This window comes from Pieris napi, chromosome 7 (genome assembly GCF_905475465.1).
Source record: "Pieris napi chromosome 7, ilPieNapi1.2, whole genome shotgun sequence".
Lineage (NCBI taxonomy): Eukaryota > Metazoa > Arthropoda > Insecta > Lepidoptera > Pieridae > Pieris > Pieris napi.
Window position 1 is genome coordinate 11,951,454 of NC_062240.1, and position 17,613 is coordinate 11,969,066.

The 17,613-nt window shown below is 32.7% G+C and overlaps 1 protein-coding gene across 1 annotated transcript in view; it reads left to right on the forward strand.

Annotated features, from left to right (window-relative positions):
• The window catches only part of LOC125050992 (protein qui-1), a 113,789-nt gene that overhangs the window by 79,037 nt on the left and 17,139 nt on the right, over nucleotides 1-17,613 (forward strand). Inside the window, exons 16-22 of the mRNA XM_047651104.1 lie at nucleotides 2,305-2,428; nucleotides 4,111-4,222; nucleotides 4,918-5,196; nucleotides 9,583-9,754; nucleotides 11,241-11,359; nucleotides 13,822-14,082; nucleotides 15,443-15,613. Coding sequence (XP_047507060.1) covers nucleotides 2,305-2,428; nucleotides 4,111-4,222; nucleotides 4,918-5,196; nucleotides 9,583-9,754; nucleotides 11,241-11,359; nucleotides 13,822-14,082; nucleotides 15,443-15,613 — 1,238 coding nt within the window. The remainder of the gene's footprint in view (nucleotides 1-2,304; nucleotides 2,429-4,110; nucleotides 4,223-4,917; nucleotides 5,197-9,582; nucleotides 9,755-11,240; nucleotides 11,360-13,821; nucleotides 14,083-15,442; nucleotides 15,614-17,613) is intronic.

Sequence of the window (17,613 nt, forward strand, 5' to 3'; positions counted from 1 at the left end):
GAAATATTCTTCAAATTTCTCGAAGCTTCCTCTTAAGGGTGAAGGAATCTGAGGTTTAGCGGCGACGTTATTTGCTAAGGGTTAATCCAAGATTTCACACGGTTCACATATATACAGTAAATTAATATAGACTCTGTATAAAGTTTGTTCATTTGGGCTTACGGTGGTTATGCTGGTGTGTGATAAACGTGGTTTAGCTATCTAAGGGTTTACTTTTGTAGAATTGGATAGTTTATTAAAAAAGTTTTAGATTTTAAATAGTTATTCTAAATAGATAGAGTAGAGCGTGCCACGATTAACCCTGCGGCCCTGCGTTCGAATCATGACTAAAGATTAGGTTTCCTAGAAAAGCGGTGCCGTTAACTAACGGCCGTCATTTTATGGTTGTTAATAACGGCCGTTTTTACTTTTTAACATAATGCAAAAAAACAAACATTTTCGCTCGTCCAAGTCACGTTTCCACTCATTGTATTAATTAAATATGGGCACCGCTGCACGCGGAAAACGTTGAACTAATGTTTATCACCGCTATGACGGCCGTCTTGCAAATGACAGCACCGCTATTTGACGTTACGGTGACACTCAACGTTCTCTAGGAAACCTACTCCGATGTTATTTATAGACAACGTATGGGTGACATCACCCAACGCTACATAACGGCCGTTAGATAACGGCACCGCTTTTCTAGGAAACCTAAGCTTAAGCACCAACGGACTTCTCTTTTTATGAGCGCAATTAACAGATTCGTATGGTGAAACAAATATCATAAAACAGAAATCTAAAGCCAAGAGCAAGTGTTGTAGCGTCACTTGTATTTATTAAATAAAAATGTTATTTGAAAATTGTTTAATTTTGAATTCACGATTTTTTACTTATTGCTTTACACTTTTCGCTGGAATCGAGTAATATTCATTTGGATTTCATTTCAATCTCTAGTTTTGAAACATTGTAATATTATCTGGATTTATTTAATAAATTTTGAACGTAACAAAACTAAATTACTTGTGAACTTGAACCATTTGTGAAGTGAATCCAATAGATTTTTATTAAAAGCATCAGCTATTGTACGCCAACCAGAAACATGCCAGTGAAATTTTAATTTTAAAAGTACCATAATTTGCTTATATTTGCTTATATATTATTAATATAAAAATACGAATGAGCTATTGTTGAATGGTTCGTTATTTTGAATGCGTTATTATTTTCATTTCTAGTGTGTATTGTTACAAAACAAAAACCAACACGAACATGACATTTTAGATATGAATAATTAGTGTAGTGATTCCAATATGTTTTCACTACTATGGTCCCAATTGATTCACGTGTGTGTTTGCGTGTTGTTCCCACAGTCATGTAAATGTCATTAACTCTATTCACCGCGCTTAGCTGACAGAGGTGAAATATTCGGTTTTCGTTTTTATTTATTAATTATTTATATGTCGAATTGGGTCGGAAATACTTCAGTGGGCAGCTGGTTTCACATTGTGGAAAAAAATGCCTTAAAAATCTCTCAGTTGTGGAACAACCGACGTCGAGGTGATACGGGTGGAATTTCGGATCCTGTCTCAACGACCGATGACGAAACTCAGCTGCAGGTATTAATCAGAACAACCAGTGTAAAGAGTATCCCCTGTGCTAAAGGACGTTATGGAATCCTAGAATTTACGGGTTTTAGATTAGAATATGCTCCGTCGACGACGGCCTTGATACTGCGATCAGCGAGAAAGCTTGAGATTCAGTTGCATATTTTCTTGGGGAGACCATAGGCTGGAAGCAATAGAAAGGTCCAAAGAAGCTGTATTTAGTTAGCTACATCAAAATACTATATTTACATATATAGAAGAGACCACAAGATTTTGTTAAAACTCGAACATTTTTTTTTAAATAGAACTTCAACTTGCACTAACAAGTATTACCAACAAAATTAAATATAATTTAATTTATTTTTATACGTGGTATAAGTGTAATGTATAAATGTCAGTCCTTAATTACACAATACAATTGTAATTTGTTTGTTTTGTTGTGTAATTACAATTTCAGAGGAAGATACGAAAAGTGCCACCAGTCTAATTTAATTTTTGAAAAATAATTTTTCATCCCTACAAATATTAAAGGCATATCCCTTCGTATGAATCTTTTGTTTTTATACTGTTTCCATACGAACAAAAGCCGCACAGGTAACATTAATATCAGAGTTTTGTCAATTTTCACCCTTCAGAAATCATACGCCATTTCACTGTGAACAAACAAGTATATTTATTTTGCTATGTTTGGTCTGTGTTCCCATTACGTGTATATTTGCAGGTCACTCGGGCAGGATTCTCTGTATGTGCGTGACTCGTGAATCTCAATATTTGCTAACCGGTTCCGAAGATACAAGTGTCATTGTTTGGGACCTTCACACACTTGCTGTTAAGACAAAGATATTGTAAGTTAATACAACATATTACGATTTAATCTTGATTAAGTTAACTCTAGTGTATATATTTTTTTTTTATGGAATGTACTGTATCTTGCTTGTGGGGAAGATTGGGAGATAAATGCACATAGAGAATTATGGAGCCAGATGGAGGAGGTCCTTGAAAATAATTTAATTATTTTTGTATAAATTTTAATACTAATTTTATGGATAAATGTTTTAAGTAATAAATGAGGCTTAATGATGAATGTAGATGATCTATATCGGTTTCCAGAAATATTTGATTTGTACCATAGCTTGTTGCGTGATTTGTTTTTATTAACGTGTAGATCGACGCCCCAGTATCTAATAAGCCGGGGAACTCCACATAGGACTAAAATCAAATATATCCACTTTCTGTTTTCTTCATATTTATTATCACAAAAGTCAAAAGTCAAAATTCATTTATTCATATATGTAACACAATTTACACTTATGGACGTCAAAAAATAAATATATATGAAATGCTTTTAATTTTACATTTACTGCCAGTTCTCAAATCAAGGGCGCAGAACGGAACAGAAGAACTGGCAATAACCTCTCCGCCACTCTTTTTAATCGCGAAGTTTTTTGTTTTACACAATGTTTGTAAGGAGCTGCAACTATTACACCATGTCCGTCATGACATCTTTAGTAATCAATAGTTATTATATCAATATTATTATTATAGATAGCATAATTTTGCTTATACTAAATTTAAAACCGTACACAATACTACCAAAACTATAGTAAAATCGAAGAAAGGCTTTAATTGAATGTGATCGCGCTGTTGGTTTTCCATTTACTTTCAATTGTGTTCCACAGTTTCAAATTCAACGCTTTATTGTTACCCTATCTGAAAACAATTGTTCACGGTTGAACATTTAAAGTTTCCCGATGAAACTTTGTCGCTGGTGAAGCGATAACAAGAGTATTTTATAGAAACTAGGCTTTTCAGCGTGCCATCTTGATAAAATAAAAGCTATACTAAGCTGATTACCGAAGCCAATAAGGTTACTAAGAATTTTCTTCGTCGAAAGATTCCTTACAAAATTCCGTACACAGGAATAATGAGATATTTTATGTCGAATTTCGTGTTCTACTTAAGATATAAATAAAACTGCGAGCGTTAAAGGTACACTGCCATAGGGACCAAACTTTTTAATTTTCTTTTCATTAATTTTTAATTATTTTTATTATTACTATGTAGGTTAATAAAATTGTAAATACTGTATTTGATTGTTATGTTTAGGTTTTAATAAACGATCTAATAAAATGATTAATTATAACGGAAATAAAACTTATTTACATAAGTCGAAAAAGTATTCAGTAGATGTTGTTCGAAGTGGGAGTTTTTTCGTATTTGTTGAGGGTAGCCAATTATTTAAAACAGCCTACCGCCATTTTGATTCTTGCAGTGTACATATTTTAAATAAATTTTAGTTTCAGTAGAGTGTTTTATGGTTGTACTGAACTAAAGTACTAGAGCTAAAGCATATTATTATTAATTAAAGTGGCGGTCATCATGATATATATGCCGTCAAAGACACTTAGGAGTATAAACCCAGAGCGTATAACAGGGCATGAACGATAATCAAGATCTCTTGTACATCACGCGGATAATAATCAATATCAAAGTGCTTAGTGAAGATAAATAATGAGAAAAATTCCAGGGAACATATTGCGCCTGTGTTGTGCGTGGCCGCCATCGTGAACCGTTCACTTGTGATCAGCGGAGGGGAAGACTCGGCTGTTATTGTAACGTCTATTGTCGACGGGGCTTTGGTAAGTGAATTCCAATTTAATGTAGTCTCTCATCCGATGAACTTCAGATAATATGTCATAAGCAGTGTTGGCCCGGTGGCTTCAGCATGCGACTCTAATTGAGGAAAACTTTGACCTTTGACCCAAAACGTCGACGGCGTGTATCACGCACAGGACTGATCACTTGTCTATAAGATTGACAAATGATCATGAAAAAGATACAGAAATTTAAGGCCCAGACTTAAAATGTTTTTTTTTTATATATCAAAAACATCAATTTAATATTATGTATATAATGTATCACTATTGCTATAACTTAGTTTGTCAATTAATACAATCGTCTAATCGGAAAATTTGCCTTAAATATACACAAGAAAGAAAGTTAAAATGAGCTTTTCGGATGTACAACATTCAAGCGGCCCAAAGTGAGCGACATAACACTCATGTGTGTGACTGTTCCAAATTAATAATCAGAATATAATAATTTCAAAAATTACTCTTGAAGTTTATAACACATAAAATTATGAACGTAACTTTTTTATTAACATTCGCTCTAACGGTGAAGGAAAACATCGCATCGTGAGGAAACCGGCTTGCCTTAGACCCAAAAAGTCGACGGCGCGCTGATCATGAAACAGATACAGAAATCTGAGGCCCATACCTAAAAAAAGGTTGTAGCGCCATTGATTTATTTTATTTTTTGAACTTTTTATTAGGTAACAAAATTGGATCACCACCGCGGTCCCGTGACGTCGGTAAAAGTGATTCAAGATGGCGACATTCTAGTTACTGGATCACAAGATGGCACTGTTTGTACATGGAGTGTTGATAACTTCATACTACTCAGTACAATATCCGCTGGAGTTCCGATACATATCATGGAAGTGACAGATGACAACGTATTCCTGATCACACTTCAGGGCGAAAATGAATTGCATTTGAGAACTTTTATCACTGGCACGTATTTGCATCCCCTTAAACGGCATAAGGCTAAGGTTAGTGCTTTCTTTTGTTTCCAGGATTTTCAATATTGCTTGCCCCGGGGAAGAACGTCGTAAGGCACTATTACGACTGTTTTAATGTTTTCTCATTTTTGACTTCATTGGGTGTTGTACTATAACTGTACAAAACATCTTACTATAAAAACACGAAGATGTCTTTATTCTACGGAAATTATTTTGTCCACATTATTTTGTCCATATTATTTTGTCCACATGTTTTGTCCATATTTAGTAATAGTCGTTTACCTAATTTAATATCCTGAAATGGATAGTTTTTTAAGATATTATTATATTACCATTAAGAGTTTTACTTAAGATTGAAATTCTACCAAATTATAATAAAAGTTAATGCGACAATTTAAAAACAAATAAACAGTGGTAATAATATATCTCTGTTTCACCAATATTTTCACGAAAAAAGTGGTAATACATTATTACGTTCTAGACATTCGTAAAAATTACCGTCGTAATGTGCGGTTACTGTGTCGTCCGTAATTATGTTTAAACAGTGAAACAATCGAAAACGCTTTTGGATTGTTTCACTGTTTAAACTGGCGCTTCGAAAAATAATATACATGGCAAAACAAACGTTTGCCGGGTCAGCTAGTAATATACATATAAAACTGGATTTTATATGAAAAGTGATTGTCAAAAAAACATTCTGTGTTATTAACGCGTCTGAAGTTTCAATAAGCCCGGACGTCTACCGAAAAAGGTCACTTACAAAGAAATACTTTTACTTTATTTTCAATATATCGATATAAAGGAAAAGCGTTTATATCAGGAGTCAATTATATAAGGTCTAACTTTCTTGTTGAATTTTAATTGGATTTATTTTCAATCGGATATGTTGATTAAATAAGATTTTTTTTATTGTTGCTTTAATCATATTTATTTATTTTATTTATTAATGTCTTGTTGCAAAAACATAATAAAATTGACAAAATTAAATGAAAAGAAGGGCAACTGCCCTTAACTGACCTTGTCGCTTTCAAGCGATCTCTTCCAGGCAACCAATGTTGAAAAAAAAAATATATATTAAATTAGATAAAGTAAGCAAGAAGTGCAAAATACATAATACATCTATTTATTTACACAAAACTAAAACAGTCTGACTAGATAGATAGACTGATCTAGAATCACTATAATTTTAGATCAGTCTCACGTCAGTACGAAAGTTAGGGATACGATGTGGACAGGTAATGTTTGTACTAAGAGATTTAAAGGAAGATAGAGAAGGAGCTAAGTGAATAGGGACAGGAAGTGAATTCCATAGCCTCATTGCAGAGAGTTATTATATAGATATTAAGTAACTTTAACATACTATAATAATATATTTGTTATAATATATTATTTCATGTGTGAAAGTAGAGATGTTTAAATTATTAAGGCGCTAAGCGGCTTACGACGAATGTAAAGATATATAATGTATTAACAAAACCATACACTGTTTTCTTCTCAAGTACGATTATGTAAGCGCCGGTATAAAAGCATTTTATTTTAAATTTGACATCTAAATTAAAAGTATGTTTGAATTTTCCTTACGTTTGTTTTTATTACTATACATTAGTATTTCTTTTAATATTACTATACGAAGATATTAATGACCGACCCAATTTTCTATTTTTGTTTCAAAATTAAATTTTTATTTTAATTAAACAAATTAAACCACATATTTAAAAATTCATAAACAGAAAATTGAAACAAAGTTAAAAAGTTTGGTCCCTATGGCAGTGAACCTTACGAACGAAGTATATATTTAAAAAAATTATTTAAGTAATTACAAGGGCACATATATATCTTACACTCTTACAAAGAATTAATAATAGAAAACGTATATGAATGGTAATTTTTTTCACTATACACGAATTTTATAATTTACAAATAAGTGACCTAATTACGACAGTACGTAGTACACTAATGAGTCACATAATACGCCAAATAAATTGTAACGTATAAAAAATAAATAAATAGAAGTACTTTCCACCCCATTACGCAGCAAAAAGGAATTTAAGTGATCGTATTATTGGAACACCGAAAAGGATTTATCTTAAATTTCTTCCCGTGGCTCCTGTAATTGGGGATCACCGATGTGTTTTACCTCTTACTTACACATTGGTGGATAAAATAAATTGCCGTCGATTTCCATTAAGTGCCCCAGACCCTGACTTATTACATTTATAGGATCTAGTAAAAACTGCTCAATTCCAGTCCATTTTGGTAGTGAAATTTTAATACATGCGGAACGTTTAAAGCCGTTTATTATGGGTATAAAAATCCAAATTAAAATATTATATTATTTATCCATCCCTGAGGTCGTAGGTTTTATCCCCGGCAATGGACTTTCTTTCTATGTGCGCATTTAACATTCGCTCAAACGGTAATGGAAAACAAAACATTAAAACATCCCCATTTAGTATCGTGGGCTCCCCTACTATAAAGGAAAACATCGTGAGGAAACCGGCTTGCCTTAGACCCAAAATTTAACAAGACTATTGCGTATTAGATTGAAAAATGATCATGAAACAAATACAGCAATCTGAGGCCCACGCCTAAAACGGTTGTAACACCACTGATATATTTTATAGGTAACAAAAGTTAAATCCCAAAAATGATTCTTAATTTCATTCACTGTGGGTCAAACGCGCAGAATGGACAAGAAGAACTGGCAAAAACACTCCACTTGACTTTCTTATCGCCATGTTTTTAATTGTACAAAGCCTAACATTTACTTCAATTGAGTTCATAAATTTTGTCAATGAATAGTATTTAACATTTGACTTATCAAACAAATATTCTTCATGGAAATTCAGAGCAGAATGTAGTATATTTTGTCGACAACGAAGCCTCTAAAGATCTTATATTGTACTCGATTATCTATTTCTAACCCTGAAGAGATAGTGTAAGTATCATTGACTTGAAGAACTATCGTGATTATAAGTGAAAATATTGTGTAGTAAATACATTTTGTATAAAAAAATGATTTAGGTTTTTTCATATATAGCAAATGGACTCTCACATTCCCAGCGGCAAGTGCGTGGCCGGCCTTTTAAGAATTGGTACGCTCTCTTGTTCTCTTAGTTTTCAATCAATTCTACATCTTTGAATGTTGATGAGTTGCCAAAGAATTCAACTTGAAAATTATCCCTAGGATTCGTATCTTTTTATAAATAATCATATGAATATTTAAAGAAAACACTTTTTAACCGGATTGAAGTTATGTATTATTATAAATTTACAACTATTTAACATAATTTTAAATTTATCCGACGTTTCGCGTGCTTTACAGCGTGCGTGGTCACGGTGACGCTACGTTGATACATAACTTCAATGCGGTTAAAAAGTGTTTTCTTTAAATGTGTAAAGGTTATGTCAATAAAAGACAGTATTATGTATATTTAATATAATTTTTGGAATTATTAATAGAAGTCCCAGATGACTTTAGTAAGATGCAATTAAAGCCTTATAAACTGTGAATAATCAAGTGGACTTTATATTTGTACTAACTGAAACTATCTGAACTTGTCCGAAGCAGAACTTTGCTGTCTGTGAACTTTGTGAGTCTGATATCGCTTTGATTATCTTATGAGCTTCCAACAGGTTAATGAAAGCTCAAACATCTTACAACTTAAATTTAATTTATCGGCATTTGTCACATTCAGATTATTTTCTGTTTATGCGTTGTGAAAATTTTGATAGAATTATTATTTAATTTCTTTTCTATTACTAGGGGTAATATAGGGTCCTAATAATTTCAGGTTTAGGTACAGGCTGTTTTACTATAGAATCAAAAGAAGGACTGCGGTAATATGTCTGCTAACCATTACCTTCCTATGTACCATTGGAGGCCCGGAACAGTCATCCATTATTACAATTATTTTATTAAATTTATTAACTTTTGACCGTGTTGACTGCAAACTTATTAATTAACACTTCGGTTGCATTAAGAGTAAAATCAGATTACTTAGAACGCAACTAAGGCAATATAAAATAACAAATAAAAATACAGAATTGTACCATTATTTATATAGGTCGGTTATCGAAAGCTGGCGCGTTCACAGTACTCACACTAATGCAATTTCACTATACAGTATGTTTAAAAATATTACTTTTTTGACAAGCTACATATTTTAGTCTACTATGGTTTTAGTAAGGTTGGGTGGGTTGTAAATAAATAAAAATGTGTCAAATATAAATGTGACAGTATTTTCATGATGTATTTGTGATTGTATTTCAGTTTGACATCACGTCGCGCGCTTATTCACAGACACTACACAAGCACAAAGTGTAAATGTGTTGAAGCCGCCAGCTTTAGATAATATACCTATAACTAGAGTAGACTGCATAAATTTAAATCATTTTATATCAAAACGTTTTTAGGTGAAATGTTTTTGCGTCGCCCACGATTCATCGCGCGCCGCAGTCGCCTGCACAGATCAACGCATATACGTATACAGTCTTCATAGTGGACATCTGCTGCGCACACTTGCAGCTGCTCATGACATCGCCGCACTTGCTGTTGCTGATCAAGATCATTTTCTTCTTGCTGCTGGTGAGTTTTTTTTTTGTATATTCAAAAATAAAACACTTTTCTTCAGTATGATTAGGGCTTTTTAAATGGGATAGTTCGATTACGCGGAAGTTGTTACTTTATTTTTAGAAGGTAGGTATGATTTTCAAACTAACTTTATAGGTAGAAGTTCGTATTGAATATTAGTAATATATATGTCGAAGCCAACTAGTTTAACAAACCAAGCAACTCAATGTCTGTTTAATTAAATGTAGGTAACTTAATACGTAATTATTAAACTCAAACTCAAAATAACTTTATTCATATAGGTAACAAAGTACACTTATGAACGTCATCAGAAAAGATGTTAAATTGATCCTTAATTTACATATTGTAATACCAGTTAGCAAGTCAAGGGCGTGAGAAAAGAACTGGCAAGGAACTCTCCGCCACTCATTTTGATCGCTAGGTTTTGAGTCATACAAATTGTATATAAGGCAGAGCATTCATAAATATTTGAACTGGAGCAAATCAATCCCAAGGATTAGGATCATTTAAATAATGTTGAAATTTATAAAAAGCGTTATTGATTAATTTAATTAATGAAACATATTTAAAGTTGTTGCGGTTTTGTACTAGATTATAGCTTAACGCATGCTGCAATGCGGACGGAAGTTCGTTGATATTACTCTGTGTAGCATTGCCAATACTGTACTTACATAAAAACAATCGAACATTGTTAAATCTTGCCTTACAATTTAACCAATCATCATTTTGCATAATAATGCATATTATATTAACTATAAATACCGGCAACGCACTTGCAAGCCCTCTAGCAATGTGTGTGTGTGTGGGCGGCGGTATCACTTAACATCCGGTGAGCTTCCTGCCCGTTTGCCTGTAACATACAAAAATACAATACACAATTTCAGCAGCTTCACAATTTCAAGCGACCTTTTCAACAATAGCTTTTATATTTTATTCAATTTACATAGTGTAGTGTATAAACCTTCCTCGGGAATCACTATATGTTTGTGAATACCGTAAGCTAACAAATATAAACAGGAGTGGCCTAATCACTTAATTTTATTGTATGTACGATGATGATGTTATGATATGTAGTAGTGTAGCTAACTTAGGGTGAGATTCAGAAATGAGCGGGGAGTTTTGAATGTCAAAATCCAATATATTTTTGACGTACCAGAGTCAGCCTTAGTGCTAAGTCGGGTTTCTGGATTTTTTAAACAATTTAAGTTTAATTAGCTAGTGAGTTAGCGCCACTTTTTTTATATTTATAATAAATTTGTATTAAATTTATAAGTTTATTTAGTATTACATTATTATGGAATTTGTAAATATAGCGGATATTTTATAAGATAAACATTCATAATACAATTATGAACAGGGGAACATAGGAAGAGTTGTAAAATTTTAAATTCCAAAAAAATATACTATTGTGTTAACTTTAATGAACTCTTGATGTTATTTTGAATATTTTCAATCAATAATGTGAGAGGTGGTTTTATAGGAGGAAACCGGGTGACAATATATTCGTTCCACACAGAGGATAACTTGACGAACTTCAGGCCTACGAAACAAATGAAGAGACGTCAAACAAAATCAACGACAAATATATCTATGTTGCAGGTAAGATAGTTTCTCCAAATCTCCAAATACACGCGCATCTGCTTATTAAGCTGCTAGTGTGTTTATATACATAATAATAATAATAATAATATTAAATGGTAAAAAACTTTTAAATATATGTGTTAGTTTTTGAAATTAAATATGATTTCTTTGATACCTTGGTATTTAATTAATAAGTAAACAGTGACGTTACAACCTTTTTAGGTCTGGGCCTCAGATTTCTGTATCTGTTTCATGATCATTTGTCAATCTAAGAAGACGTGATCAGCCTCCTATATGATCCTGTGCCTGTCGAGTTTGGGTCTAGGCATGCCAGTTTCTTCACGATTTTCCTCTTCACCGTTCGAGCGAATGTTAATTGCACACATATACAGAAAGTCCATTGGTGCACAGCCGGGCATCGAACCTACGACCTCAGTTATGAGAGTCGCATCACTACACCAACACTGCTCCTTATCTAATAGTACATATATAATAGGCACCTTAATGATATATGATTTATATAAAAAAACACTCAAAAATACTTATACGGTAAGTATAAGCTCATCAAATCCACTAACGAACTTCACCACAAACTTAACGAGCTTTAAGCTCTACAAACAGTGTTCTAGAATCTAGACTTCAATGAGGTCAAGTATGTAACATGAAGCCTCTCAATCAGAGTCGAGTTATAGCTATCGAGATGTTAGTCGAAACACGTAGAGGCTTTTAACATTTATCTATAGAATCGATTACATTGTATGAACTTAGTATGAAATGATTTCTCTAGAGAAAGCTTCAGTATATCTCTACTATTTATTTACTCATAAAAGCTTGCCAACGCTCAGATACATTGATAAAAAAAATACAGTATTTAATGTGACACTCACTTATAGGCAAACTATAGAGATATTAAAAAAATATATTAATAAAAACTAAAGGAATCGATTTCAAAATGTGAGGGGCGCAACTATGGTTATCCAGACCTAGTCCGTTTATCAGAATGCTCAATCTGGATATCGGTGATTTTTGGCTAATTCTTCCGAAATGAGGGCAAATGATGGGTAAAAAAGATGGTGGAGGCAGGCACTATTTTGAGGATACACGAAATTTAAATTTAGTTTAAAGATTGGGGCAATCTATCTGATTCTGATTTAATGCAAATGATATTTCAATTATTTTTTTACGATTATCCCATTACAACATCTTAAAGTACGCTAGCTTAATTTCGTATGTTGGTCACTCTTTTTTCGAGATGATTTCGAGATCTATAAAAATATAACGAATTAATTCAAAAACTACTGGACTGATTACAAAAATTATCACTAAAAAGCCGGGACAGGCCACAAGTAGAATAAATAAAGCTATAAATAAGCATTTGTTACGTGAGTTCCAAGCTCGAGTTTCGTTACAAACAGAAAATACGAATATCCACTTTTCAATATTATTATGTACTGTAAATAAATAGTTGTAAATAATCGTATTTAATAAAAGCTGAAAATGTTAAAGCTATTTCGCCCTTAAAATTGAGGTTTTTGCGTGAACCGTTTTCCATCAATTCATTTAAAAGTTTCAGCGATATATCACATGTTTTTACATCCATTTTTAGTTCAGTTGCAGCTGACGTTAATCGAAGTGATACAAATATGAAACGGTTGAAGTATTTTAAGTATTGAAACATTAGAGATTGAAAATTTGAAAAATGTCATACAAAGTATTGAACCCACATTTCAGTTAAATATTCTTTTTAAAAAACGTGTGTGTACTTATGTACACGCGGTAGAAGTTATACTTCTTTGGCGTAACAAAACAATTTTTTTTATCTACGTTTGTAGAAAAAACGACACTAACAATAGAAAAAAGGTATTTTATACATTGAACATTTTATTATAACGCATTATCTAGTTAAATAAAGTTTATCTAAATATCAAAAAATAAAATGTTGATTATAGCTATAGATATAACTTCAAAACCCTTATAAAGTGAAAATAACTTTGGTATTACGTTCTTATTCCATATTAAAACTTACATTTTATTACTATGATTAATCTAAATTTATTCATGATAAATCAGCATTTTTGTACAAAAGAAAAAGTATAACTAGAACAGCTATTAATTTAAATTTAATTTTACTTCAAATCAGATTAGCTTTAATCTAAATTTAATTAAAATCTGTAAAATTAATTATATACCATATCAAAGAACCCGGGTTATACTATTACAGAGTGAGGTAATACCAGTTAAAAATTACGCTTTACAGAATTAAAACTCGTTTTATTGAAACAACTATATGTTTTGTGTAACTTTCTTTAAGACACACAAATTTGAATCTGGAAATGTCTATGTTTAACGTATACAAAGTTTTGCATAACTTTGCTTTTGCGAAACAAAAACAGACTACCATTTGTACCAATATACCTTTAGAGTACTTATTTGGCCGACTGTATAAAAAAACAAATGCTTAAAGATAATGTCTGATTCAGGCGGAACAAAGCGAACTAATACCGATAAGCTGCTTGGAAGTATCAAGAGACGGACAGCTCGCTGCCAGTGGCTGTGCAAGAGGCTTGGTTCGCGTCTGGCAGCTGTCCACACACCGGCTCCAAGCAACTCTTAGTGGTCACATAGGCCACATCACATGTGTTACCTTTTCGCCGAATAATCTCCTGGTTCTGAGCGGGTCTGAGGATAGAACTATTGTTGTTTGGCAGTTAGATGACAATTCACCATCCTTGACATATAAGGTACGTGCTCGCTTTTGTGACTTATTTGTCGATGTGAACGCTTTGTGGTTTGTGGTCCTTTTTGGGCTACTAGGCATGGAAAGCCTGTCCTTTAGACGCAAAAATCCATGAATGTTACTTTTTGAGTAATAGTAAAATCTATACAAAAATCTATGAAATAAATACCATTGTACTTTTGCGTTGATTTTGAATATTGGTGTTAGGAATTTATAATTATTAATATAAATTATATAATAATATATTATGTTTTATTAAAACCTGTTGATTAAATTAGTTATGTAACATTAGACTTTATACTTTTTTTATTATAATAAAGGACAGGTTCTGTATTTAGTAAACACTATTGCTAGAACCTCTTAACATTATGCCATTTCTTTGAAAAATTTATAGAAACTTAACTAAAACCTTTCCGTAAAAATAAATTTAAATATCAAACGAAGGCAAACTTTTGTAAATCCTAAGTGAAAATGAGTCAGAATCTCTTCTAGAAGGTTGACACGCTTTTAAGTAGTTAGACATTATTTAAGTAACTTACAAACTAATACGAAAATTGTCTCCAACTAGTTTCCATTCAACTTTCATTTCAGCATACCGAAGCGTAAGCTCTGTCGTAAACTTTAAAATTTCTTTTATAATTAACAATTTGAGGTCTTTATAAAACTTTCTAAATGGCCGAGAATAATTCATAAGCGAAACTTTTAATGATCAAACCGAAAGTATTGCAAACTTATATATTCTAAGGGCTTTTTCCCCACAACAAAGGCTTTTTGGGATCGTTAAGTGTTCCTTTGTAGTCTCGAGAGGAAGAATCGCTTCGAAAACTCCTTCACCCAAACCTTACGACGTTTGTTCAGTTATATTAGGAAAGTTTCGAACCTTATTTTATTATTTAGGTCTTTATTTTTAATTGCAAGGCTTGTAGTTTTGATCATTTCAATCTTTTAAATAATCCACGGATGTAACGAAAATTTACAACTTTATTTGTCAGAAAATTTTATAAAACTTTTCGACAATAGATGGATCACGCTAATTTCAGTAGAATTATATTAGAGGGGAATGAGGTTAGCGGGGTGTTTTTGATGTCTTCGTATACCTCCAAGATCGATAAAATTAAAACTCGTCTAGTTATGTACATAATATGTAATAAATTACCATTTTTCCATTTAAAAATAATTTTAATTTGTAGTACTTTTTTTGAAGATTTTATGTCCTAAGCCAAACCAACCGCCCTTAGCCAAAGACTTGGATAACATATTGTTTATTAACACACTATTCTAACGAAATGCAAATTAAAAATATGGCCCTGGAGCGCTACTTATCATTTCATTTAAAATATAATATAAACAAATTTTCTTTTTAGGGTCACTCAGCAGCACTACAAAGTCTTTTAATGATGTCGGACGGACGGCGGGCGATGTCTGGAGACCGCGCGCGCAATGTTCACGTCTGGTTGGTGGATTCTGGAATTGTGCTGCATTCCACAGCTTGTCCCAGCACTAGTATTGATGTCACTCTTAATATGAAATATGCGGTATGCATTTTTATTATAATTTTCTAGTTTAACTTATACGTACTTCTAGTTAAAATGTAGTATTTATATTTTGTTTCGCTAACGTAAATTATATAACAAAAAACAGTCGCACTAAAGATATAGCCAAAAATGGAATACATAATATAATAGGTTGGGGAAAAAGTTTCTTCGCATTTTTTAAGAAAATTCAAAACATTTTTTAATATAGTTTATTTACATTTAACTAAAGTATGTAGGTACCATTTTGTTCGATAACTTTTTGCCATTATTTAGGTAGGGACATGATCCCATTGCTATAGATATTTTGGGGCTTCTGATCAAAATACCGCGATAATTGGTTTTGGCAGTCCTCTCGTGATGATAACCTGACACTGCCTAAAGAATTCTGAAGAGACTGAAACAGGTGGAAATCTGAAGGTGCAAGGTCAGGACTATACGTCGGATGCATTATCACCTCCCAGCCAAGCTCTCTTAATTTTTGCTGAGTGGCCAAAGATGTGTGAGGTCTAGCGGTATCATGATGAAAAACCACACCCCTTCTGGTGATTAATTCCGGCCGCTTTCTCTCAACTTCTTGCTTTAATCTCATCAGTTGTTAGCAGTAGAGTTCAGAATCGATGGTCCTGCCTGGTGGTAACAGCTCATAATGAATAATGCCCTTCCAATCCCACCACACACACAGCATCACCTTGTAGCGAGTTATCCCGGGTTTCGCCACAGTCTGTGAAGCCTGACCGGCCTTTGACCACGACCTTTTTCGCACGTTCTTGTCGTACGTGATCCACTTTTCATCATCAGTTATTAGCTTCTTCAAAAATGATTCGGTTTCATTAAGTCGTAATAAAGAATCAAAAATGAGTACACAGTTCATTAGGTTTCTTACAGTGAGGTGGTGAGGTACCCAAGTATTGAGCTTTTTTGTGTACCCAGTTTTTTTCAAATGCGCCAAAACTGTTTTGTGGTCAATTCCCCGTTCTTCAGCTACGTCGTAACTACTGATATGCCGATCTTGCTCCACTTTTTCAAAAATTGCATCCATTTTATCTGTCATAGGGCGACCAGAGCGACTTGGATCTATGACATCAAAATTTCCGGATTGAAAACGCTTAAACCAAATTTGTGCTACTCTCACAGACACTGCACTAGGTCCATAAACATCGCAAAAAAAAATCGCGGCTTGTGTTGCATTTTGACCTTTTTTGTAGTAAAATTTTAAAATGTATCGAATTTCTTCATTCGATTCACTCATCTTGACGGTACGAAAAATAAATAAAAAACAGTCATTATCCTAATTTGATTTTGGAATTATCTTCTTTAAAATCTCAACTTTCCTTGATAACAAAACCAGCCAGATACATATAGTATAGCCAAAGAGATTTTATTACAAGTTCATACATACTATAATGCGAAAAGACTTTTTCCCCAACCTAATATACAAATCGGTTCAAACATGTATGAAAAGAAAAAAAAACAATAACAATTATTATACATATTTAACTACTTATACTCCTTTTAAGCATATTCTGCGATAGTATAATAAGCCAATAATAATAGTTGTCTATGTATGTCGGGGTTGCGCGATACAAAACTGAGATATTTGCGGTTGATGTGAGGAACGTGAAACAAAGCACGATTACGAGTCTGATGACAGATAAATTTAAATTATTATTAAAAAAACGTGGAAGTTAAATTTTTCTAGAAGTAAACTGCAATTAATTTTATTTGAGATAATGTCATGTAGCATTATACCAACCATATTGTATTCGTCGGGAGTCTTAAGTTTAATTTTGTTCATAGTTTTGTCTTTTATTGACATAACCTTTACACATTTAAAGAAAAAACTTTTAACCGGATTAAAGTTATGTATTATTATATCCAATAATATCCAAATTAAAATCTCAAGATAAACAATCCGCGAAAATAGAGGACACCGTGAGCCATTTCTGCCAAAACCCTTCTCGGCCAAAATCTTTTAGTCGATACCAACGCCGGGGAAATAA